Genomic DNA, 26277 nt, shown 5'->3' on the forward strand with positions numbered 1-26277 from the left:
CGAGCCGGCGCAGGGAAAGCTGTGAGGGTTTCTCCTAGCCCTGAAGGGCCGCACTGGCTCCGCTGCGTGCTGCCGTGAAGATCGCCCTGAGATGCAGTGTTACGCGGGGGTGATACGAGAGCACCACCCCCTCTGTTCAGGGACTGGAATATAGCCGCTCGTCGCAGGAGAGCTCCGGTCCGCGTCTGCCGTAGGTGGGCGGTATACTCTGTGGGACTTCAAAGGGTTATGGGGATCCTTCGCACCGCCTCTGCAGCCTCTGTTCTCCTGCTGGAGGCGCGCCCGCCATCTTGGATTTTGGCACCGTTCCGTGCCATTGCGATTTGATAAAATTGCCGGTTCTAGTGAAAGCGATAAGCTCTCAAACTCGGGCTGTGGGTGCCATAGTCGTTCCGACTGCCCTGGGTGTTAGCAGGGCCCCAGCAGAAGGCCAGGAAGCCGCATTTTTTTGCTTTTACGGCAGGCTTCTCACGGGTGGCCTCAGGGGAGCAGCCACATCGATGGCGCTCCAAGCCACGCCCTCCTGTTCAACAATTTATACTGCATGACTTGGTAGCGGAAATTGAGGGATACCCTATTAGTGTGTGAGCACATCTTTTCCCATAATTCGTCAGTGATCTCATAGCCTAGTTCGGCCGCCCACTCAGAGCGTGCCTTGGAAGGTTGGGCCGGGGTGCCCGCCAGTAGTATTTTATATAGGGAGACTATGCCGCGGACCTCGCTCGAGTTTGCAATGAATGCAATCTCTGGTGTGTCAGGGTGCTCATCAGGGAAGGTGGGCCATCTAGCACGGAATGCAGCGTGAATCCTAAAGTATTGCAAGATCTCAAGTGCGGACCCGGAGTGTCCCTGCTTCCATGTCTGTGAATCAGTGAACCTCTCATTGGGAAAGCAATCTGTTAAAGCCTGATATCCTAGAGCCTCCCAGTGTCAAGCTAAGGCCGTGTCGTGCGTAGGCTCATGTCCGGGGAATCTCCACACAGGGAGCTGTTTGTAATAGGTATGGGATTTTGTGGTCGCCCGCAGTAGCCGATCCCAGGCAAGTAGAGTAGTACCGACTGGGTCAATGGGGGAATCTGGCACATAACGTAGGTGTAGTATAAGGGTCATTATGTTGACTTCATCCGCCGCCAGGGTTTCCAGCTTAACGTGCGGGCGAGTCAGAGAGCTAGAGTACCAGTTAGTGGCATGTTTGGGCCTGTGCTGCTATCCAGTACAGTGTTAGGTCGGGGGCTGTGAATCCCCTCTTCTCGTATAGGAGTGCCAAATCGGACCATTTCTTACACACTGCACCAGAGTGCCATAGAAACTGCATGCAAGAGTTGTGCAGTTTAATGAAGTATGTTTTCCCAGGCCAGACGGGTACGTTGCTGAAGATGTAGAGCAGCTTGGGGACCAGGATCATCTTAACGAGGGAAAGCTACCGCGCCATTTTCGAATCAGTGAGCCGTTCTACAGCCAGGTATTTGCCCGCCAACAGAGAGGTCTTGGATAGAGACACCCGCACTCCCAGATACCTGACTCTGTCAGGGGACCAGCGGAGTGGGTATTCTGTGGTGGGTTGGTGGGTGGAGTTGGTGAGCGGGAAGATCTCGGACTTGGAGTAATTAATTACAAAGCCAGAATGGGTGCTCAAGCGTGTGATGTCACGTAGTATGGGATCAAGATGGGTGGTGGGATCTCTGACGTATAGCAACACATCGTCGGCATATAGGGAAATGATCTTGGGGGGTATCTTTCAATCGTATTCCCCTTGTGGGAGTGGCGTGTTCTGTTGTAGTCCGCCATTGGCTATATCAATAGCGCAAAGAGGATCGGGGGAAACGGGCAGCCCCGTCGGGTGCCTCTAAAGAATGTGAATAACATGGATGTCAGGGAGTTGACCCGGACCCTCGCCACTGGAGTGGTATACAGTAGTTTGATAAATCCAATCATATTGGGGCCAATGCCCATCATTTCTAATACTAGCCACATGTATTTCCATGACACCATATCAAATGCTTTTTAAGCATCGAGCGTAACCGCAACAGCATTCAAGTCATGGTCAATTCTGGCCATTACATTAAAAAGTCGCCTGATGATGTGAGAAGTGGATCTCCCTGGCACGAAGCCCCCTTGATCCTCGTGGACCAGGTGCGTCATGATTGTGAGAAAATGGTTTGCTATCACCTTAGCGAAGAGCTTAGTATCAATGTTCATAAGAGAAAGGGGACGGTATGAGCCACATTCATCGCTAGGTTTGTCGGGCTTGAGCAACACAGTTATGGCCGCCTCACTTAAGGAGAGCGGAAGAACGGATAAGCGAAGTGCTTCATCCCAGACCTCTAGTAGTTTTGGGGCGAGGATGGCAATGTGTTCCTGGTAGAATTCGGATGTGAGCCCGTCCGGGCCCGGCGTCGTACCCTTAGGTAGATCTGAGATGGCCCGAAATATCTCATCCAATAGAATCGGGCAGTCGAGTTGGTTCCTGGTCGAGGAGGAAATACATGTTGTGGGGATCTGATCGAGGAGGTCACTCATGTGGTGTTCACTGTGTTCCGGGAGTAGGGCGTATAGATTTGTGTAGAGCTCATTGAAGATATCTAGTATTTTCTGGTCTGACCAACAAGAGACGCCCTGGTTATCTTTGACAGAGGTGATTTGGGCCTGGCCCCACTCCTTTTTAGTTATTTGCTAGTGTTTTCCTGGGTCTTTCACCTTCTCTGTACCTCTGCGCTGCCTGCGGGCGGCTGAAATAGCAGACTTCTCTCGTGGCATGCGTCTCAAATATTTTGAGTTCCTCGCTGATTAATGCAAGTTTGGCAGGATCAGCCGCCGTCGAACAGTCTTGTTCCAGCTCGCGCAGTCTGGATTCAGAGCGACTGAGGTCATTTCTATGGACATGCCACTAATATATACCTTGAAGGCGTCCCAAAGGATTCCCGCAGTAGTGACTAGGGGAGAGTTGCACTCAAGAAAGGTCTCAATGTCAGCCAGTATGTCTGCCTTAAACACCATGTCTAGGAGGGCAGCGGGCTTAAAGCGCCACCAATTGGAGCATGGTCAGACAGCGTGCGGATAAGTGTCTGCTCCCTATCGACCCCACCCATCATGTCACTAGATACTAAGAACAGATCGATCCTGGAGGAGCTATCGTGTACAGATAAATAAGTATATTCCCGCAATTGAGGTTGGAGAGCCCTCCAGGCATCCCAGATGTCCAGCGCTGCACATTGTATAATTAGTCTGCGTGCGGCGCATAATAGAGGTCTGGGTGCAGTTCCCGTCCTATCCAGGCTGGTGTCTAGTATCAGGTTAATGTCGTCCCCCCCAGATGATCTGAATTCCCACATAGCCTAGCAGTATTGAGGCGATAGCATCGATAAAATCTGGGGTGTTAATGTTGGGTCCAGAGGTGTTCACCTGAAGGTACTCTCTGTTTACCATTGTGCAATGCAGGACAACATACCTGCCCTCAGGGTCTATATAGCTTTTGTGAAGTATAAATTTGATGGATTTGTGTATCAATGTTAGCATGCCTCTAGCCTGTGTGGAGTAAGTTGTGTAGTACCTGTGGGGTCCCCATGTTGGTGCGATGCTCATTGCCAGGTTGCCTCGGGAGTGTGTTTCTTGCAGCATAAGTATTTTTCTGCTGTGTCTGTTGGCATAGGCCATGATTTTACGGGCCTTGGTGTAGTTACTTAACCCCCAGATGTTCCAGGACATTATAGTAGTGGGCATTACGTTATTCTAGGGTACATCCCAACTTGTGTGTCCTAGCATGTGTCTGTATATGCGGTTGATGCCCTGAGTCACCCGGCAAGTCCCGAAGTGCCGGTTTGCCTCCATATGCTTAGTGTACATCCCAGCAGATGTAGATTTGTGCGTGTAACCAGTTGGATTTGTCCACATCATGATACTCTTTCATGTTGTGGACTGCTGTTTTGCCTCTGCCATTTTCAATATCAACTCCCCTATTCCGTCCCTCCCCCACCCTCACGACGCAACCACAACCGGCAGTGTCCCTCCCCTGACCCCACCCACAATCAGAAACCATCCCCCTTAACCAGCCGGCAGTTGACTCGCTCCAGCGTGGTCTAGCTGCACTTTGGGCCCAACTGGGGCCAACAAATAAAGAAACCGTTGCAACTGCAGTGGGGTGAGCTGTTGCCGTGTTGCCATCATACACAGGAGCAATGAGGCACCAGGGTTGGTGCATAAATCGGCGATGTGTTTTGCTATTGCACGTTTTAACGGCCCAGTCTAAGTAATGAAAGAAGCAGCATTGACGGTTGAGCGGGCGTAGCTCATCAGTACCACTCAACAGAGATATCAATAGGTGTAGTCCCAGATGGGAGCATCCGCTAGTATCACATTCAGGAACATAGAACTGGGTTCAGGAGGTGACAGAGCTTAATCAAGAACAGTCCGGTGTCTCCCAAGTCGACACCACCCGAAGATATGGATATTAACAGTTGAAGCATAAATAACAAGAATGAAACGCAGGCGAGCAGGACATGGATCAGTCGTTGTCCATCAGGTCGTCAGCTGGTCTGTGGAGCGGTGTCTGCGCTTCTATAAATTTCACTGCCTCATCAGGGACCGTAAAGAAGTATAACTTTTCCCGAAAGGTGAATTTGTGTCATGCCGGGAACAATATTGCATAGGGGATGTTCCACTCTCTCAGAAGCTTTTTCACACCAAGAAACTGATGACTCTCTTGCTGTACCCCTACAGAGAAGTCGGGGAAGATCCTGATTGTCTGGGAGCCGAGGCGCAATTCCCCTTTTTCTCGTGACAAATGGAGGATGAGGTCCCCGTCTCTATAATTGAGAATTCTGGCAATGATGGGTCTGGGGAAGTCTCCAGGTTTAGGTTGTGGTGAGCGCGCTCCACGGTGAAGAAGGGGGACAGGTCTGCGTTGTCCAATAGTTCTTTGAGAAGGTTTTCAACTGCCAGCTCCACACTACCTGTTAGGGAATTTTCAGGGATCCCAATGATGCATACGTTGTTTCTGCGTGACCTGGATTCCAAGTCATCGCATTTTGCTTTTACAGTCTTCATGTCGCGAGTCAGGGAGGCAACCGTGTCCTGGAGGGTATGCAGACTGTCCTTGTTAGCTCCAATTCGAGACTCTGCCTCTGTGATTCTAGTCCCGGCCTGATCTAGCTGAGATGTAAGCGATACGACATTGCCGTTTATATCGTCCAGCTTTTCATGGAAGAAGGCAAAGTTCTTAGCCATGGACTCCATCATTACCATGAGGTCAGGAGCTAGAGTGTTGAAGTGAGTCGGGTTCTTCCTGGTTAGAGGATGCATGAGCCGATTCTGGTCTAGGGGTGGCTTTGGCGAATGTATCCATGACCCCGGCTTTATTAGCACCACAGGATCTGTTTGACTTGGCAATGTATCAGAGAGCGGTGTCGTGCCCAAGGTAATGGTGTCTGACGGTGATATGAGGTAAGCAGCTCGTGACTGGAGGCAAGAAGAAACCAAGATGTAGATCCTGCAAATTCGGGGTCACACAGCAGCTGGAGCCGACCAGGCAGCGTGCAGGCAGATGTGTTAGGCAGAAGGAGAAATGCGGCTATCAGGTCTGGGATGAGCAGAGGTAGAGATGAGGCAAGTTCAGTTGATGTGTGTGGCACAAGGGGTGGTGGTCAGGATCACAAGAAGGTATGGGCGATGTAAAAGTACAGCTGGTCACAAGCAATGTGCATGAGTATGCTGTCTTTCATGTAGGGGCTGCTATTGGTTACGGTTGGGGCGCAGCAGTGTAAAATGCAGTCAGACACCAAAACACGAGTGAAAGGAAATGTTCATTTGAGTCACAGAAAACATTTGCCGCTCAAGACAGTCAGATATGCTCTGACAGTCCCAGGCCTGTATCCCGTGGGCCCACCAGGTGAGGAGGCAAGCGTGAGGCCCCCAGCTGAGATTGAAGAGGATATTTTTTGCAGTTGATAGGCCTATCTAAATCCTGGAACGCAACCGGCAGTTAGAGATCCTGCCATATTCAAGGTTAGAGCATGCCGCAACATTAAACAGGTCCCTGCAGCAGCAGGGAGCCGAGAGCAGCCCTGGGGAGGATCAGGGGCACACCCCCAGGTCCACGGCCACCGCCGTGTAAACCGACAGGCGCCGGGGGAGATGCGCCCAGGCCCCCACGGTTACAACAAGGTGAGAGGGCCAGCCGCTGCAGCGTGGCGCTAGGCCAGGGTTTGGTGGAGCCTCACGCAATCCTCTGCATACAATGCGCGTAACCCACCTGAGCGGAGGTGCCCGATGGGCCGCCGTGGGGGACATGCCAACCCGCTAAGATGTTCCAGTCCAGGGGGCGGGGAGGCCGTCAACCGCCAGTAGTCCGGGCCGGGATCAGGCTGCAAGCCCAGGACACGTCCACATGTGAGACAGGTAGGGTGGGGGCCCGCCGTTCCAAGCGCCTCCCACAGTACCTCCCACAGTATGGCGCACCGGCCAAGAGGAGTCGCGGGCAGCAGGGACTGCCACAGCGGTCCAGTGGCAAGGAATGGGCACTGCCGCTGGCAGCTCCAGCGCCTCAGGTCCGTCGCAGACATCGGCTCCAGTCAGGCCGCGGCATCTCACTGTCGCACAGGCCGCCACCCCCAATGGCTCAGTCCTCCGGATCACAGATGGTCAGTGGGCTGCAACACAGGAAGGGAGCTCCGATTTTCCCCTGAATTAAGTCTGGATGTGCTTCAGTACATCAGCTACTCGTAGTGGCAGGCATGGCTCAGGGACATTAAAGAATCCGCTGATGCAGTCGGATGAAGCTGGACGGCTCAGAGCCTTCATGCTGTGGGAAAGCACACTATCATGTGCTGGTTATCAATAGTCAAATGTATGTGGCTGAGGAAGCCATCGTTAGACCCTGGATGCTCTGTTTTCTAGTTTCTAGCCTGAGTCGTATCCCATTGGTTACAATATTTCTGAAATGCAGATGCTTCCAGCGTAGTTGCTTGCTGCCAACCCGTCGATGGTTCCTAAAAAGGGCAAGAAGACATGAGGAGGAGGGAAGTAATAAGGATGAGGTGAAAACAGCAAAGATTTAAAAGGAGGACAGGCAAGTTGGGACGTGGAGAGAATTATGGCTTTGTGAATCTTTGCAGAGGAAAAAAAGGAGGATAATTCAGAGGAGGTGAAGGAGGAAGGGGATAGAGTGAACAAGGAGGAGGATGGACATGAGACAAAAGGCAAGGGTCTGCTAGTGAGCCTTAGATACCAGACTTGAAGGAGAATGTGACCGGGACTGCCACTGGCACCTAGTGGGTTTTGTTTGTCAGTCCCCATGTCAATAGAGATCTTAGCTAATGCCACAGGTTTGACAGCTTAAGCGAAAGAGATAGACATTCTGACTAGTGCAACGAAAGGCAAATCTTCCAACTACAAGATCCAAGAAAGAGGTGCTGCAGCTCTTAAACCCCAAAGACACTGACTTTTTGACCACTGGCTGATGAGCCTAAGGGACAGACGGATGGAATAATGGACTACAGTCCTCTAGAAAGTCTGGTTGATTAATTAGCCTTTGAGTATTCCATTGCCCTCTTTGCAGCTCAACTGAATCCTTTCCCATATTTCTGTTTTGTATTAAAGTTGCTTGAACTTAACACTCACTGTAAGTGGTCACTTGATCCTTTAGGCCGACAGCAGAGAATAGCATAATAAATTGGTAGACTATAGTAAAAGTTTCCCATACTGGTACATGCCAGCATTCTAATACTGTGGTTGGGATTTCTATGGTTGCAATATGGTATGCGGTTGTCTGTGACTAGCTAGTGCACAGTGCGTGGGAAGCCACATTATACCTTAACCACATGTAAAGCTGAGTGCTGCTGAGGTTGGGATATCCGTGCATAATTAGTGGGCAGATGGAAGGAGGGGGGGTGTTTGGCTAATTGTCTACCTGGAGTGTGTGACCTGGCATATGGTGGAAGCTTAAGAACTTATTAAATGCATCTTTGCTTGTTATTGGCTTGAGTCAACTCGTATCAGTATCTGTATCTTGCCACACATTATGACTGCTTGCACATTTGGTTGCCTTCTGTGCCCATGGTATGTACAGTAGAGGATGCTGTTCTGTCCTGATGACGTTGTGCCCCTGAAAATAATTTCACTTGTGGTCTTCCTCACTGTTCCTTTAGAACCTGTACAGTGCAATCTTTCCCTATGAAATTTTAACGGTTTACCCCTACAGTGCATACCAGGTAGCATGGAAGAGTTCCAAAAGTGTTGTAGTCCTAGCCTAGGGACCACAGACCGTGAACGCTATATATGTGGTTTGTAATAACCGGTTTGCTACATATTGTACTGAAAATGGTTGTGTTCATTTGAAGAAGGATCTCCTGAACCTTAGCACCAAGAACTTAGTTGTCGTTTTTTTGCTGACTTTTGTTCAGAGAATTTTGGAAGGCCATGTGTATGATGTGAACTGCTGCAGGTTTTTCCCCTCCGGCCTTGTGGTTCTGAGTGGAGGTATGGATGCTCAGGTGAAGATTTGGTCTGCAGAAGACGGCAGCTGCCCAGTAACACTAAAAGGTCACAAAGGAGGTAAGCGATAACATTTTTTAATTTTTTTTAAAACTTTTGTTTTCTTTACATTTGTTAAAGGAATAAAACAGAACAGTGTAGTTTTTCAACTTACAAACCACATAGTTATCAACAGTCCTAGTCCCCCCCATTGCCCCCTTCCCTCTACCCACATGCACTCTCCCAGGCATATCTTCACAAACCCCTCTCTCCATGTGTTCTAAAACCCCAATAACCCCCCCCTTCATCCTCTTCTCTTAAGTTTGTCCAATAGTGCTGAAACTCTTATACCAATGTCTCAGAGGAGTTGTCCTTTTTAATATCTTTAATGTCCTGCATCGGCTCCCTCCGAGGACCCCCCCCCCACACACCTCCACTGCTCAGGTTCTCCTCTTCTAGCCCCCATTTCAGAAGTAGCGCACTCCACTCCACAAAGAACTCACTCAGCCTGTCATGCCCTATCGCCGTCAGCTTTTCCATTACCATCATGCTATGTACCTTCCCTTACCAAACTTCTTTCAATGGCAACGTTTCGTTTTTCCAGTTCTGTCCTGTGGCTAGTCTCCCCGCTCTCAACATTGCTTCCCACATCCTGGGGAGTCTATATTCCTCCCTGTCCCTTGCATGAACCCCCAAGAGCATCTGCAAAGGGTCTAAGCCCAGTCTGATTCCTGTGACCTCCTCCATCCAGCTCAGTACCTCCTTCCTGAACACCTGCACCTTGGGGTACCGCCACCACATATGGGCCAGAGATCCCCTCTGACTGCACTCCCTAGGACACATTGGAGAGGCTCCCTCAAACATCCTGGATAGTTTCAAAGGGTCCCCGTGCAATCCCAGCAACATCTTAGTTATGCTCCACCGTGGAGGTGAACAATCTACCCTGAAAGGCCACCTTGTAGAGTTGCGTTCATACCTCCTCCGCGATCTCTCCCCCCCCCCACTAGGTCCACCATGTACCTCTGGAATGTCTGCCTCCCCTACAGGCTGGCCTCGTTCATGGCTTTATATAGCCTAGATAAGATACCCCTTCTTGTGGTGGACACGGCTACGACCTTCTCAACGGTAGTAAGCCCTCTTACAACTAAGTCTCCCCATTTTGGATCTATTAATAGGTCTTTATGCGCAGGTACTCAAACACTGAAACCACGTCATTTCCCGGTGCCTCTCGGATAGACTCTAGGTGCCAGAAAACCCTGTCTTTAACAGTTGTTGCACCCGTTCCAGACCCCCTGTCGGACCATTTCTGCAAGCAGGCAACCCCCTGGTGTCTAAGTGAAATGGGGGACCCCACACTGAGGACATCAGGGAGGGCCATGTCGAGAAAACATGGTTCCCCCCGTTGTTGAGCCAAATGAACCAGAAGACCCCCCAAGGTGGGGTGGGACCTGAGGTGGTTTGGGATGGCCCCAGGAGGACACCAGAGGTAGTCTCTCACCAGTGGGTAAGCTGCTAAGTCTTCTAGTAGGTCCCCAGATCGTGCCTCATATGCTCGAGCATCACCCTCAGCTGTGCCGCCTTGAAGTACAGTCGTATGTCGGGGATCCCAAATCCTCCCCTATCCCTCGCGAGCGTCAGAGTAGCCATTTTCACTCTCTGTGTCTTGTTGCCCCAAATAAATCTACAGAGTTCTCCTGTGACTTCTAGAAAGATCCTCTCTGGGAGCTGTTTCGGGATGGCTGTAAACAAGTAGAGCAGTCAGGGGAGAACATTAATCTTAATAGAGGTCATTTGACCGTACCACGTCAGAACAAGGGGGTCCCACCTTTTTAGGTCCACCGTCAGCCCGGTGCAGAATGGGTCATAGTTGGCTGACACCATCTCCCCTAAATCTATAGTCACTTGGATGCACAGGTACATTATGCCCTTGTCGTCCACTCTCATGCCCTGTAACATTTCTTGGAATCAAGGAGGGGGCTGGGTTTAAGGATTGGCATAATGCACGACTTGCCTACGTTAATCTTTAGCCCAGAGAGGCTGCCATACTCCGCAATCTGCTTCGTGAGTGCTGGAAGTGAGTGCTGGACATCGGTGAGTTATCCCAATATATGATCAGCTAAAAGCGATAATTTGCACTCTATCTCCCCACCACCTATGCCTGTAATCTGCTCGTTGGAACGGATCGCTATCGCCAGTTACTCCATTGTTAAGGCATAGAGTAGCAGAGAGAGGGGGCACCCCTGTCCTGTTCCTCTGGTCAGCGTAAAAACCTCAGAGAGATCCCCATTGACACCAACTCTGACACTGGGCTCGATATAGAGCTCTTCTACCCATTTCAGGAAGTTTGGACCGAATCCCAGCTTCTGAAGGACCTTCATCATGAATGGCCATTCGACTCTGTCGAAGGCCTTCTCAGAGTCTAGCGATACCAAGCAAGCATCCAGGTCAACCTCCTTGTCGGAGTCCTGTTTCCCTCTGATAAAGCCCACCTGGTTTCCATGTACTAATTTTGGCATTGTTCCCTCTAGTCTTGTTCCCAGGATCTTCACTTCACTATTAAGGAGGGAAGTTTGGCTGTTGGAGGAGCACATACTCTTGTCCTTCTCCAGCATGGGGTCTGGCATGGATTCACATGCTCATGAATATTCCCCGTCATCAGGCTGGGAATCCTCGGTAAAGAAAAAATCAGTATCAGTTTCGTTTCTGATCTGTCTTTCGTAGTAGTAACCAATCACTGATCTCTGCGTCATACTGACCACAGCCAATGACTGCCCTCTACCTAAGCCCCGCCTCTGGCAGCCATCTTCAGATTTTTACCGCACGTTCAAGTGTTGGGATCCTCGTGCTATTGCTCTCGAGCGTTAGTGCTATTTTTTCACGTTTTTTCTCAAAAACTTTGATTTTTTTCGGTCAAAAAGAGCCTCAAGCTCCACCGATTCTTCATCCGATCAACGGGGACCCGTGTCGGATTCGTCTACGCCCCTCAAGGGTGAAGAATTCGTCGAGCTATGCTTTTGGAGGACTCCAGAAGTTTCTCAGGCCCATCTCAGACATGGCCCAGGAGAAGGGAAGCTCGACGCCCGGAAAGCTGTTCAGGGTCTGCCCTGGATGCCAGCTTCAGAATGTCTTTAAGGAGGACGAACACTCCTTTTGTCTTTACTGCCTACGTGAGGACAAGACGCACGTGGAGAAGGACTGTGCGTTTTGCGGCAATATGTCGGAGCGGACCATGAAGGACCGCCATTAACGTCTCGCCAACTGGCTGGAAGGGAAGAGCCCGTCAGGCGAGAAGAAGAGGAAGAAATCCGAGCGGTCTTCTAAGACCTTTGAGGACGCCCCGGCGACGGGGGTCCAACACAAGGCCAAGCACCGCGAGTCCGCTGGCACCGGGAGCGCCGAACGGTAGGGCTCTACGGGCGCCAGGCAGGGCGCATCCTCCCCAGCACCATCAACCACAAGCCAACGCTCTGGTTCGGGTAAGAGGAAGGCCGAGCACCCGGCGAAGCTCCTGGAGAGGCCCCGGTCGAGCTCGAAGGCCCCATCGGAGGGAGAGCGAGGCAGTGTCCCCCCCCCCCCCAAGGAGAAGGCGGTGAGCGCACCTAAGGTGGTGAAAGCCTTAATCCATCCGGCCACAGCCTCTATCGAGACAGTCGCGGCGGCCCTGGCTCAGCCTGTGGAGGCTACACCAGTGGTGGCGACCTCGGGGCTCAGAGTCTCCCTGCCACCGCGGAGGGAGTCCTCTTTTATGCCCATCGACAGGACCCCCGTGAAACCTCCGACGGAGAAGAAAAAGGGGGGGCAGGAGGTCGTCGTGGATTCGGCCTCAACCTCTGAGGAAGAGCTGATCGAGGTCTTAAGCCACGGCGTTGGCGTGGAAGAAGACCAGCCCGTCGGGAGGGATCCCGACGTAGGAGACGACGATATCGTCGAGGGTGCCGACGGGGCCCCTGACCGCCCGCCGGCTGAAAGGACTTTGCACTCGCTGGATGTGGCTAGAGCGCTGAAGTTCTACGTGGACCGCACAAAGTGTTTTCGGAAGACGTCACAACTCTTTGTGAACTTTGGACCTGTCAATCAGGGGAAGGCTCTCTCGAAGGCTTCCATTTCCAGATGGCTCTCCGGCTGTATCATGTACTGTCATCGGTTGGCAAACCGACCGATGCCTGGCCGTCCGAGAGCCCATTCCACCAGAGCGATCGCAGCTACCACGGCGTTCCTATCTGGTGTGCCCTTGCTGGACATCTGCAGGGCTGCTACGTGGACATCGACGCACACCTTCACGAAATTCTACTGCGTCGATCGGGATTCCAGGGAGGAGTCCAGGGTCGGCCAAGCAGTGCTTAATGTTGAGTTTGATGTAATGCTTAATGTTGAGCCTTTGCCACCTCCCGTGGTTGTGCATGTGTGTACTGCTATGTATTCTTTATTCATGAGCATGTGAATCCATGCCAGACCCCATGCTGGAGAAGGAACAAGTTACTTACCTGTAACTGTTGTTCTCCAGCATGGGTCTGGCATGGATTCACATGCGAACCCTCCCGCCTACCCCTCTGCGGCTCTTCACTTGGTCATACTGCCACTTCACGTGCTACCAAAATCTGAAGATGGCTGCCAGAGGCGGGGCTTAGGTAGAGGGCAGTCATTGGCTGTGGTCAGTATGACGCAGAGATCAGTGATTGGTTACTACTACGAAAGACAGATCAGAAACGAAACTGATACTGATTTTTTCTTTACCGAGGATTCCCAGCCTGACGACGGGGAATATTCATGAGCATGTGAATCCATGCCAGACCCATGCTGGAGAACAACATTTACAGGTAAGTAACTTGTTCCTTCCCCTCTTTTGGGATAGCTGTTATTGTTGCCATCAACATCGTCCGAGGCAGAGCCTCCCCCTGTAGACATGCGTTGTACACCTTCACTAGACGCAGGGCCAGCAGTGACCTGTATAGCTTGTAGAATTTGATGGTAAAGCCATCTTCCCCAGGCACTGTCCCTGCCTTCATACCCTTAATGGCCATCAAGACTTCCTCCACACGTATAGGACGCTCAAGGTCCTCCCTTCCGTCTTGTGGAAACCCTGGGACAAGTAGACCCCCCAGGAATGCGTCTATTTGTGATTCCCCCCCCCCTTCCATTCCGACGTGTAGCGGTTACTATAGAACTTTGCGAATTCACTTTCAATCCCCTTGGGTTCTAAGACAGACCCACCCTCCTTGGCCCTTATAGCCTATATCATCATCCCCCTCCTCTCTTCCCTCAATCTCCATGCCAGGATCTAGTCCGCTTTATCCCCCTTTTCTTGATATTTCTGTTTCAGAATAGAAGCTTCTTCTCCGTGTCCTGGGTCATAGTAGCCTTCAACTGAGTTTTATAGCTCTGGAGCTGCTTAGCTTCTGGCAGAGAGATATAATTCCCCTGGTCACCCCCCGGCTGTAACTGCGCTATCTTATGCAGTAGGATGCTTCCCTCTTTTTGCCTCCTTTTTCTTTTAGGAGCCTATCCTGATCAACACCCCCCCTCACCCCGGATCGTTGCTTTACCCCCCCCCCCCACACAGATTGGATTCGTACCTCTGCTGTATCATTAAGTGTGAAGTATTCCTTAATTCTCACAAGTACCTTTTGTTGCACCTCCCCATCTTTTAGTAGGAAATCGTTACATCTCCAGCCTCCCCAGCCCATGTCGAGCGAAACTTTAACCATATTGTGATCAGCCCATGGGATTGGGGCAACCTGGGATTCCAAAATCTGTGCTTTCGTTCTTTCGTGGTTGCATCCACCAAGATCAGGTCAATGCGAGCCAGTTATGGACCGCCGAGTAAAAAGTGAATGGCATATCCCCTACCAGGGGCGGTCAACAGGGAATCAACCAAGCCCAAATCCTCATTTATTTGTCTAAAACTTTCTGATTACCGCCGCTCTTGCCCTCCTCGCCGGTCCCACCCCCAACCTTTTGCGATCCTTCTCCGGGTCTAGTACCATATTGAAGTCCCCTTCAACCATTAACCGACCCTCTACGAACCCTATCAACTTGTCCCGGACCCTCTCCCAGAAGTCTCCTTGAGCCACATTAGGGGCGTATATCAAGTCTAGTGTGAGGCGGGTGTTACGCCACAGATCCTTCAGAAACGCATATCTCCCTGTGGCATCAGTGAGGACTGATTCCACCACAAATCCCAAACGGGCTGAGATCAGGATCGCCACCCCCCGTCTTTTCCCTGTATCAGAGGCCATGATCACTTAACCCACCTCCCGGCATCGCAGCCGTGGCTCCTTTCTCGTAGGCCAGTGCATTTCCTGGGGTCACATCATGCCTAGTTTTGCCCGCTTGAATTAGCGGAGCACTATTGACCTCTTAATTGGCATGTTGAGGACTTGCGTTTTGAGGGAACCAACGCTCATCTCACCCGATCCAGACATTGCTCCGCTGTAGGACCACCACGTGACTCCCCTCTCTCCCGAGACATTTCCCTCGTAGGGTCGCCATCCCCGGAGCCCATGAAACCTTTAACAAGCCTTGAAACCTTGCACTCTCAACTTTGCACAACAGACCCAACTCCCCCTTTCCCTGTTCTCCAGGCTTGAAACCCTCTCGTCTATGGAGTCTATTCTCTTATCCATGTTGTCTAGCCTGAGGCGTTGGCCTGGGTAGGCAAGGCCTGTGGGGCACCAGCTGCGGTGGCTTGGAATTGAAACTTCTCCAGGGTGTTTCTCCAGCTCATGTATCTCTGGGCTCTCAGCGCTCTCGATAGCCCCCTTGGCGGTACTCACTCTGTTGTCCTTGTCGTGGCTATGTCTTCCCCCTTGTTGCCTGCCACTCGAGCGTTCTCCCCTCCTCTTCGCCCAGTGCGCTTCTGCAGCGAATCTCCAGTGAGTTGTTGTAAGGTCGGCACACAAGCCTCTTCCAGCCGAGGGGGGACCTCACCTCAGCAACAGTGTCCTGCCCTGAACTCGCACGTCCCCGTCCCCGTCGTCGTCTTTCCTCTTCAAGGGGGTGTATGGCCGGGCCACTCCCAGTTTCTGCGGTCCTATGTGGCCTATACGACTGCCCTAGGTCCCGAGCTCCCCCGGCCCCTTAAACTGCACTCAGGAGTGGCCCTTCACCTCTTATTGTTCTTTCTCTCCCCCTGTTCACCGGTTATCTATCTACTGGCGCGAAGTGTCTGCAGTCCCACCTTGCTTCGGGTATCACCTGTGCACTCACTCTCCTGCTATTCTGGCCTACCCTTGTATCCTCTTCTCCTTTCTTAGCGGCCACCCTACTCACGAGGTCTGGGTGGTCTCTACCGGGGTCCCCAGGTCGATTTTTTCACTTTCTGTCACCTCCGGAGCTGTCCCCATCACCTTTGGGAAAGTTGCACTCTCTTGTTGCAGCTTTGGCTGTGCTCTCTCAAGTTGGGAGTCCAGGCCCATTGGGGTGCAGGCTTGTTTACTGTCCACTCAGTTTTCTGCATCCATTAGGCGGGTGAGCCAAGGGCCTGGGGGTGAGGACCAGGTTCTTTCCTCTTGTGTGTTCACTGGTTGTCCCCCTGTGTCCCCTAGAGGCTCTGTGTCGCCCCCACGAGCTCTTAATTGGTGCCTTTCCTTCCCCTCTGGACCTCTGTGTGGACGTAGGTTCTCCCCAACTCCAGATACAGGCTTCCCTCTAATCTAGGTGGGGTGGCGGGGAGGGCACACGCCCCTCTTAGTGTCAAGGGGGCCCAATCTTCACCACCTGGGCCCCCTGCTGTTACTGTGGAGCTCCTTCCCAGGACCCCGGGGCCTTTCTCAATCCTCCCTTGGCCTACCTATGTGAGGTCTGCTCTCCGCTCCCCTCCCCAAGGCGGGCGGGGGCCGCGAGCGCACCAACTGTATCTGCTCACTGCCTCTTCCTCCGTTCTCCACGTCCTTGCGGGGTCGCAATGGAGGCCCGGGTCCCACCCCACTGACAGCTGGGCCAGTACCTCCCTGCGGGCTCCGGTCCTCCCTGGGATGCTCAGTTCCCCTTTGTCTCTGAGCTTGAGAGCAGGCGAAAACGCTACCTGTTCGCCATGCACCCCTTGGTGGCCCTCCAGGGATAATGTTTTTGAAAAAAACTAAACACAAACACATAATTACAGGTTTCTCTTTTTCCAAGATAAAGAAACACAAACGCATAGAAAATCACACCGCGGTCCAAATAACACACATGACTTGTTAAACAGATGACATCAGCAAAAGTATATTTTCTTGTCTCAATATAGTGAAAATCCGCAATATGTAAGATGCTGTATATCACGGTGAACCTTGTAAAGCTGGGATTCTAGACCCATGGTCACCACCCTAGTTTAAGCAAGCTTGTTGACCTCCAAGGATGGCTATGGTCAATCAACCCAGGCACAGGTCTCCAGTGGAATGGGGGTTGACAGAAATACATTATAATAAACCAGGGGTGATGCTAAGCCTGGAAAAGACCCGGGGCTACGCTGATGTCAGAACTGTCGGGACTGGGGGCTAGCTAGCTTTTTGGTTATAGCTCCTGAGGTTCTATCCGGGGCTACAACCAAAAGATCAGGGGCTATAGCGGGGAGGGCACACGCCCCTCTTATAGCCCCCTTAGCCCCCCCCAGCAACGCCTCTGTAATAAACTATTATTTGTGTTAATTTGAATGTATACAACGCTTATGCCTAAACTCTTCCAAAACAGAACAAAAATACATGATTAAAATAAAATGCAATGAATAAGGTGTGACAATCGTAAGGGCTAACTGTGGAGTGACAAGAAGCATGGGGAGTGAAAAGAAGCATGAGTGCAGGAGGAAGGAAGAAGGAATAGAAAAGCCCTCGAGTGTTAGCGCGTTAAGGACAAAAGAACAGAAACAAATGGCCACGGGGAATGAGAAACAGCTAGACAAATAAAAAAGAATGTCACAGTGACCGAGGAGGAGAATATACTGAAACAAGTGTAGAAAGATGAAAGTAGACCATGAAGGCATTTAAAGACTGTTCAAAGTAAACCGAACTGAGGATGAATACGGCAGACGAGCCATCTAATAGAGGCCTAGGAAGATGAGATAGAGGAAAGGTGGGAAGCTGAAAAAAGGAGGCAAATGGCAGAATTGAAGACCAAAATCTTGGAGGCCAAGAAAGAGGGAAGAACTATATTCAAATCAGGAGAGAGAGAGAAAAAGAAAGGGAGACTGAGCGAGAGACAGAGACCGAGAACGACTTCTGGATCCTTGTTCCATCATGGATTTTGTTCTTTGAACTCTTCTGGCTCATTGGTCTTTGGGTATCATGGGTGTTGATGGGGGCCCTCAAAATCCTGACCTCACAGATGGAGCATAACCAGAAAAGGACCAGAAATGCCAAGAGATGAGAGAGGACTAAGAATAGAATGGGGATACACAAAAAAAACAAACACACTACGCTATTACAATGTCAATTTATAAACAATATACAGAAGTGAATGTAGCCGACATGTGTTTCGACCAGCAGGTCTTCTCCCAGGCTAATATCCACAAAATAACATGGGTATAAACCATTCCAAAGATATTTAACACATAAGAATTGTCAAGGCAATGTATGAGTATGTTTTAGGATTCCAATAATATACCGGAACATACAGATTTAAGAGGCAATTCAGAGGCATTTGGGAAAGAAAAACAATGCATGAGAATCAGTGTTATTCCAAAAGTACATATATATATATATATATATATATATATATATATATATATATATATATATAGTGTAACAGTGCAACCACATTGTCATACCGTAATAATAGAGAAGTTTGTAAAGGATACACAATTGGCAATCCGATTCCGATGTAAATATTAGAACCAAATGATTTTACAGGGAAGAGAGAAAGGAACCATGATGTGAGAATCGGACGATTCAACTCATAAAAGCTGCTGATTAGCAATATATCTGAACAAAGGGTTCATTGATGTGGTCCATGCATTGCTTCCGTGCAACACCAAAAGCAACATCGCACCCTATACTGTGTGTGCAATAACGTTCCGCTCCAAACAACACCAATACAGTCCAGGGTCTGGACCTGATCCCAATACGATCATGCACCTGTGTCTAAATCACAATTTGTAAATCCAAATTATCAACCATGCGTATGCTGTGAACTCAGTGGAGCCCCAAAGTTGATGCCACCTAGGTGATTCGTATAGTCATATGTCCCCAGTGTCCATACCAGTGAGACTGGTCTAAAGTCAATCAATTGTACAAAATGCATACCTGATATTGTTTATTTTGAGAAGCCCACTCAAAATAAGTATATAGGCTAAAAGCTAGAACAGGAGAACGCATGAACAATGAAAATATTTAAACATAAGTTATCCAACCTTTCCTGAAAAGCATGTTAATCACCGGAAAAACCATCCATGGATAAGTGTGCTTAACACTTTGGATTAAATTAACTTTGCAGGTGCGCAGAGTCAGTCTGAAATACCAAATGGATATATGGATAGCTAAAAGGTTATCAACACCCTAATACCATCATGGTTACTATTACTCAGCACGCTGTGAGTGATTAAGGAAAAGAAAAGCACTTACCTGAATGCAGTTGATATATAACCCTGCAAGTGCAGCATATCATTCTGCAGCTACAGCATATCCAAAATACGATGCAGTTAGCAAAACCGGAAAGAAACAATTGTACCATTAGGGACGTAGTGTAAATATCTGTAATATCTTATAGCACTGCACGTCAAGACACAGACATTATCTCATGTGTTATATACGCTCACCTATAGTAATGCTGCTGTACAGCTTACACGTCAACAGCCCCCAAAGGAACTGAACCACGATATATCCTGCGTTGTGAACGCTGCAAAAATACGCACGTTCTTGAAAGTGGCATCAACCGGCCGCCATCTTGGTAGATCCGTGAACCAAATTGTACCATCTAACCCAAATATAAAGGCATATTGTCACAGGAAGAACAAATTGCTTAAAATTCCTGTAAGTACAGGATATTGAAAAAAGGAATAAAAAGCGCTATTCTTAGCAAGGTTAATGTGCACATTAAAGACACAAGGAACGATCACAGTTGCAAGTCTGCTGCCTATCAAGGTTGATGTGCTCATTTAATTTGAGATGTAACAGAGATTACTTTGTGCAATGTTGTTCCAGTGCCGCACAGCAGCATACACAGAACCATCTGAGCGACGATCGTAAGCAAAAGAGCAGGCAAGGTCTTACAACTCAGACAGTTCATTACAGTATTACTAGGGCATTCAGACACCCCTTAAGTATTAGTATGAATAGCTTAACATAAATTGCAAAAAAGTCTTCAAATATAGTTATATTACAAAAACCCAGATAGTTTGTGGTCTGTGTTGAGCATATTATAAACAGTTCTGTGTTTGCATATTTCAACAAGGTTATGTAGTAGTAAATACAGTATTTTATTTTTATTTATTTACATTTTAAAGAGCTCACACAGCCCGGGGGCATCGAAGCGCTGTTACAGGAATTGTTGTCTTAGTTGTGTATTCATAACGCCCTTATTAACCAGAGGTTTCTAAGCGCGGACCCGGGGATCGAACCTGTGTTGCTTAGTCGTCTTATTTCCAAGGCGAGCACGTTGCCCCTGAGCTATCCTCCCGGGACAGTAGATGTAACGATTGCTATTCAGGCAATGATGTGGTCAGTGGTATATACCACAATTACTGGGCAAATGGGATTCACTGCAACAGAGCAAATGGGAGTCACTACAACCGAGCAGTTAAATAGTTAAACAGTAAAAACAGTGAGCAATAAGATGCATTCAGCCGCAGGGACTTAGTTGTCAAATTTAGGCAATAGATAGGCATGCCTATTAGCCAAGGATGTTTGGGAGGAAAGCAGCAGATAAAATATGTGGGAGCACCAATATGGCATAGTGGGGAAAAAAGATTTAATTTCTAGTGCGAGTCAAGTCAGTGGAGGCGTAGGTGAATGTATATCCGTGGATTAGGTCAGGTTCCATTCAGCTATGAGTTATATTGTGTTAAAGGGCTCATCAGTGAAATAATACGTGTAGCCTATCTTTGGAATCAATGGTCGAAGGGGTTACGCCACGCATCAGTGCGCAAACAGGCGCAAAACAGGGCCTTAACTGCGCGGGCCTTTACTGAAGAGCGCCGGTTTCCGCCTTGCCAGCAGATACACGTATATTGGATTCAAAACTGTATCCTAGCAACGTGACGCTTGAATAATGCCGGAGGGGGAGGCCATCTTATGATCAGGCTCCCATTTCAATGCAGTACACGCGTGTAACGGAGAACAGCTGATCTGCTGTACAGTGTTACACTAAAGCATCAGCGTGTTCACCTATATCCAAGATCATGTGGTGGCATCCGGTGCGCTCAGCTGCTCCTGCAGCGTCATAGTAGGAGTCGGTCAGGCGGGTGAGTGACAGGGCTTTGCTAAATGTTATACATTGATTACTATCAATGTGCTCAACAAGGTCCTTATCGAGTTGTAATAGGTACCAGTGTCTATTGAGAATCTTAAATAAGCTCTGACTGTCAGAGTTGTATCTGGTAATAAACCTACGTTTATTGGTGCTAGGTGTTTTGCCTTTCGGTGTCAACAGAGCCGCTCTCTCCATCTTGCTCACTTCAAGTTTTGCTTTGTCAAGTACTGCTGCAGGATAACCTCTGGCCAAAAAACTCGTTGTGATCTTATTGCATTCTGATTGGAAATCAGAAGCACAACTGCAATTCTGTCTCGCACGTATATATTCCCCTTTGGGTATATTGTTGATGACAGACTAGTCGAGTGTAGGATGGCGTTGAGAGATGTGCTCTTTCTGAAAGTATGTGTCACATACTCATTCGGTGTCCTAGTGATTTGTAGATCCAAAAGGTCAATACTCTCATCACTGTATGTATGGATGAAGGTCAGCCCCCATTCATTTGCATTCAAATAAGAGACAAAATCTGAAAGTTGTTTAGTTGAACCAGTCCATATCATAATCACATGGTCTATATAATGTCGCCAGAGGTGTATTAAGGCTGAAATGTGTGATTAATCAATGCATATTGCTTTTCGAAATGATGCATGAACATATTTGCTTGGACCGGAGCGAAGCTGGCTCCCATGGCAATGCCCTCTTTCTGCCTGTAATGTATACCATTAAACAAAACATAAACACATTGTTGACAAGGGCAAATGTGAGAAATTCCTTTAGCATCTCCAAATGATCACTAAAGGACGCTGATTTGTTCCTAAAAATGAAATGTATGCACTCAATTGAAAGTTCATGTTTAATAGAAGTGTATAGCGCCTTAACATCAAGGGTCACCAAAAAATGCTAACTGCCAATGTCCGTTTTTGAAATATTTGTAAAACGTGAATTGTGTGCCTAATATAAGTAGGTGTATGTGTAACAACTGGTGTTAAGCATTCATTAACATATTGTCCCATAGGCTTGAGAACCCCACCTTTCCCACTAACAATTGGCCTACCTTCTGGGATAGTATCAAATGGCTTATGTGTTTTGGGAAGGAAGTAAATTGTGGTAATGGTGGGATGTTTAATCAACAAAAATTGTTTTTCATCATCCGAAGGTAGTCCCTTCTTATGCTATTTGTCGATTCATTGGGAAGCCGCCTGGACAATGTCAGTGGTCGGATTCTTAGGTAGCACATCATACCAGTCTGGCGTATTCAGATGGTTAAGCGCCATACGTATATAATCTGCTTTGTCCAAGATAACCACATTGCCTCCCTTGTCAGCCTCTTTGATAATGAGAGATGTATCGGACAAAAGTTTTTTCATAGCTTGGGATTCAGGAAATGTAAGATTAAACATATTTTTGTTGTTGTGTCTCAGACTATCAGCTAGACAATGGATATCTCTAATAACTGCCTTGTATAAAGTGTCAACAACATTTTTTGCCAGAAAATACAGGCATGGAATGTGAATTGCTTGATAATTCTTTAATAGTCAAATTCTTCTGCTGAATATTGAGATCTTGTAGTATATCACATACTGAAATTCTGACTCTAATGTCCTGTCCTCCATGGTCATTAAAACGCGAGTGGTCAACATTGATTGTATCGGGATATCTGATGGGGGCAGGTTATTATCTGGTGTGACATACTGTTTTACTTGTGTTGCGAAAAACTATTTAAGTATACGTTTAATTTTAAACAAATCGTTTTGAATGTCAATGTAATTGTTGAAATTCGAGGGCGCAAAGGATAAGCCCTTGTTGAGAACAGAGTTTTCTAGTGGAGAGAGTTGGTGTGTTGACAAATTGTACTTTAAATTAGTCAACAGTGTTGGCTTTCTTGGTGTTTAGAAGCTTGAGTCACTCTTCAAATTGGTACTGGGTTGTTTCTGCTTGTGGTGTTTGCCACCGCTGGTGCCCCTGAACTTGTGTCCAGCATTGTGGTACTGGTGACCAAGTGGTCTTGGAACCTGACTTGTTTGAAAGGCGGCTTCCGATTGCCTTTTTTGAACCGCTGAATTTGTTGATGATGCTGATGCTGAGTGGGTGTCCCTACTTGTAGATTCATTGGCCGGTAAGGATGTTGTCTTACTAGTATCTGCTGTTGGGGGGGTTATGGGTCGCTTTCAATGTGCGAACTAGCAAATGAGGAGGTTACACTGCTGGTTCTTGACCTAGGTAAATCATCATATTTGAATTGATATGTTTAGACCCTATTGTCTTTATAGTCTCGATCATCCCTAGAGAATTGACGCGACTTGCTTAGCTTGATCTCACCTGATGTGGCCGTTGAATGGCATGCATGGTCTTGAAGTCTCTCTTTAGTCGTTACTGGTGCTTCAAATGAATCAAACTCCTGCTTGAGTATATCTATTTGGGTAATAATGCGCGAGTGCACTCTTTCAGCATTTTCAGTCAGCATCATGATCATGTTGTTGGAGCTAGTGGAAAGATTATCTTTCCATTGGGTAGCTAGATTTCCATCCAGAGGGTTTTCAAAGTCTGGTAATCTAAGAATACGTAGACCCCGTCGTATTTTATGCTGTTCAAGGTAATGTTTTATGGTTGTCATTTCCCAGAATGTGTTAATTTCTTTGATACTTAAGAAATGTATATTGTAGGGGGGCGCTGTTGCGCGCAATTAAGATGGTCGCCTACTCGGAGTGCTCTGATCCCACGAACATCCTACATTCAAATTAATCCTTTTCGGAGCCGTGATTGAAGGAAGCACCCTATCCATCTGGTGCCTCAATGCACACGGCACATTTTGTGCAAATTTGACCAGGAAACGCGAAGGTGCTGGGGAGTTCGTAGCTCAACTATAACTGTCAAGCTGTCCCGCTGACGGCTGCTGCAGAGATCCGGAAGATTCTCGCGCCACACAGCGGCCGCAAAGACAACACTGGGCCGTTGTTAGATGCTCCTCTGCACACCAGAACACTGCTAACATCTCCACAACACCTTCCCCGGGTTCCCACACTACTCCCTCCAGGGTTCGAGACTCACGTGATTTGGTTACCCCAAAGGAACGAAAGCTCCGTACCAGGTACAATGTACGTGCCCGGTTGCAGCCCTTCTTGCATTGGCAGTTGCCATGGAGAACATACAGCAGAAGGGGCGGCGGAACACCTCTGCATCGATCATTCATTTGCTCACGTGATTCAGAGCGGCGTTTCCCACGTGACCATGTGGACGTCACATGACCCAGAAGCGCACAGTATATAAAGCTTGATGCAAGGAGCACTCGCCGCTTCTCAGCTGTCTTTCGACTCTGTTTGGCGCTACGTTTGATATACTCTGTTGGTTTACCTTGATCTTGGATCTTTCACCTGGACTCCCTCGGATTACCCTTTTGTACCTTGCTTGGAACTGTTTACCCATTGCTGAACCTCGATATGACCCTCACCTGTCTTCGGATAATCCCTTGGTACTTTGTTGGACTTCTACGCCATTGCCCTTTGGGAACTCAAGCTACATCTTCAGCTCTACAGGTGGCCTATCCTGTGTCCACGCTTGACTCTGTTCCCTGTTGTTCGGGGGACCGCCTCTCATCTGAGTCTCGAACCTCCTTCACTAGGTTTCCCGGGTTTTCCAACCACCGGATAGGTAAGATTATTCAGATCCTCTGATTCTTGTGTTATATTGTATTTGCCTGGTATTTAACCTCGTTCTTTCTGCAGCAGCATCGGTGTTCCAGAGGTTCCGTGGATCCGGGAAGTAACATCTCCCACCGGTGGCTCCAAAGGTCTCACAGCGGGGTTCATTTGGTTCCCCTGTGCGTCACTTGGGGATGGAGGTCTCAACGGTCTACACAACACTCAAGTCAGAACAGCCGTGTGGGGGAGGAGCGTTGATTCCTGCATGGTGGCTCTGCGGTGCGGGCCCCCAGTGGCGATTGGAGGCAGCCTGCGTGAGCTGGCACTGAAATCCTTAGCCAAGCGGAGGATCGGCTGCAACACCCGCCTGCACCCGGACCGGCTGCTGAGGGGGTGAGCCGTCTCCCACGTGGGGCCCCAGCTGGCTCCGCCTGGGGATCCGTCGCCGGACGGGCCCGCGGGCCGGCGCTGCCGGGTCCGGCGGGGAAGTGAAAGGCTTGCGGCCCCTCAGACGAGACAGAGGAAAATCGTACGCGGTGCATGGTGCACCACGGCTGCCCTGAGGAGTGGGACATAGCCCGCCTGGGCTGAAGAGGTACGTGCCCAATACCACGAGGGGTACAAAAAAGGAAAAAGAAAATAAACTGTAAACACAGGCCAGCATTAGGTACTCTACAAGACGTGGGAGGATACAATCCACCCGTTTAGTGGTGCGTTAACTGTATTCAACCCGGAATCCTTGGATGTGGAAATGTGATGGTGCCGGCCCAATAATACCTGCCACTGCGAGGGCCCCACAACCGCATACGCATTTCTGTCCTTGAATTTCAGCCCTCGCCGGTGGACAGGCAGATCACACAGAAAACAAGTGCAATCCTTCTCAATAACACCACCAAGGCACATCTAACACCCTCAGCCCGAAATAAACAGTGCTTACCCTGGGGGACCCCTGCTGACTCAGGCTGACTCTCCGACATCAATTGAGTTCACGGTAGAGTGCTGCGGCGACCCCCTGCTACCTGAGAGAAGGTAAATGAGACGAGCTGAGCCACAACGCAAGGAATGGCCCGTTTGCACCAAAGAGCTGCGCACCCGGCACCACGAGGGGAAAGGCACTGTAATCCGTAACCACACGCTATAACACGTGGGAGGACACAAGCTATCTGTGTGAGGGCCAGTGAGCTTTTGTTATTGTGGAGATCCACATGTCGGATACATGAGACTGGAGGTGCAGGCCCAGCAACACCAACCCTCATACGCAGGAGCCCACACTTAGCCCCACTCCAAGTTAGCATATAGGTGGATCACACCGACAGCTGGAACAATCCTGGATTGCAACGCCGCTAACAGCCACGCATCCAAGGCCCTCAGCCCAATATAAATAGGCCTGGCCTTCAAGAACCGCATGTCATCTGACAACTCAGTAATAAGTGTTGGGGCTGTGCTCACTGCGGGACAGTTAAGATACCAGAGGATGCCCCAACGGATGAGGCATTCAAAGACCCTGTGTGTACATTGTCAGCTATAGCAGGCTAAAGGATCACAGAACGAACTACCCTACCATATAGACCACCTCCAAACAAAGCCCTGTCCCCAAAAGAAAAACATTCCTCCTGAGCCCACAGCAGGGACCTGATATACACAATCAGGAGGAACCCTGGGGGACACGGCCCAACTACGGAATACCCAAGGATCCTGGCAACAACGACGTTGATTGACCAAAAGACCTGTTACACTGGTACCTAACAGGTCGTAACATACAGACAGGGAAACGGGTCTATATGGACTATACTAG

The 26277-nt window shown here is 49.2% G+C and overlaps 1 protein-coding gene across 1 annotated transcript in view; it reads left to right on the top strand.

Moving 5' to 3' along the window:
• PAAF1 (proteasomal ATPase associated factor 1) overlaps positions 1-26277 on the top strand; it is a 504864-nt gene that overhangs the window by 182230 nt on the left and 296357 nt on the right. Inside the window, exon 6 of the mRNA XM_069640133.1 lies at positions 8397-8547. Within this exon, the coding sequence (XP_069496234.1) occupies positions 8397-8547 (151 nt within the window). The remainder of the gene's footprint in view (positions 1-8396; positions 8548-26277) is intronic.

The sequence above is a fragment of the Ambystoma mexicanum genome, chromosome 7q, assembly GCF_040938575.1.
Source record: "Ambystoma mexicanum isolate Mex_15411 chromosome 7q, UKY_AmexF1_1, whole genome shotgun sequence".
NCBI lineage: Eukaryota > Metazoa > Chordata > Amphibia > Caudata > Ambystomatidae > Ambystoma > Ambystoma mexicanum.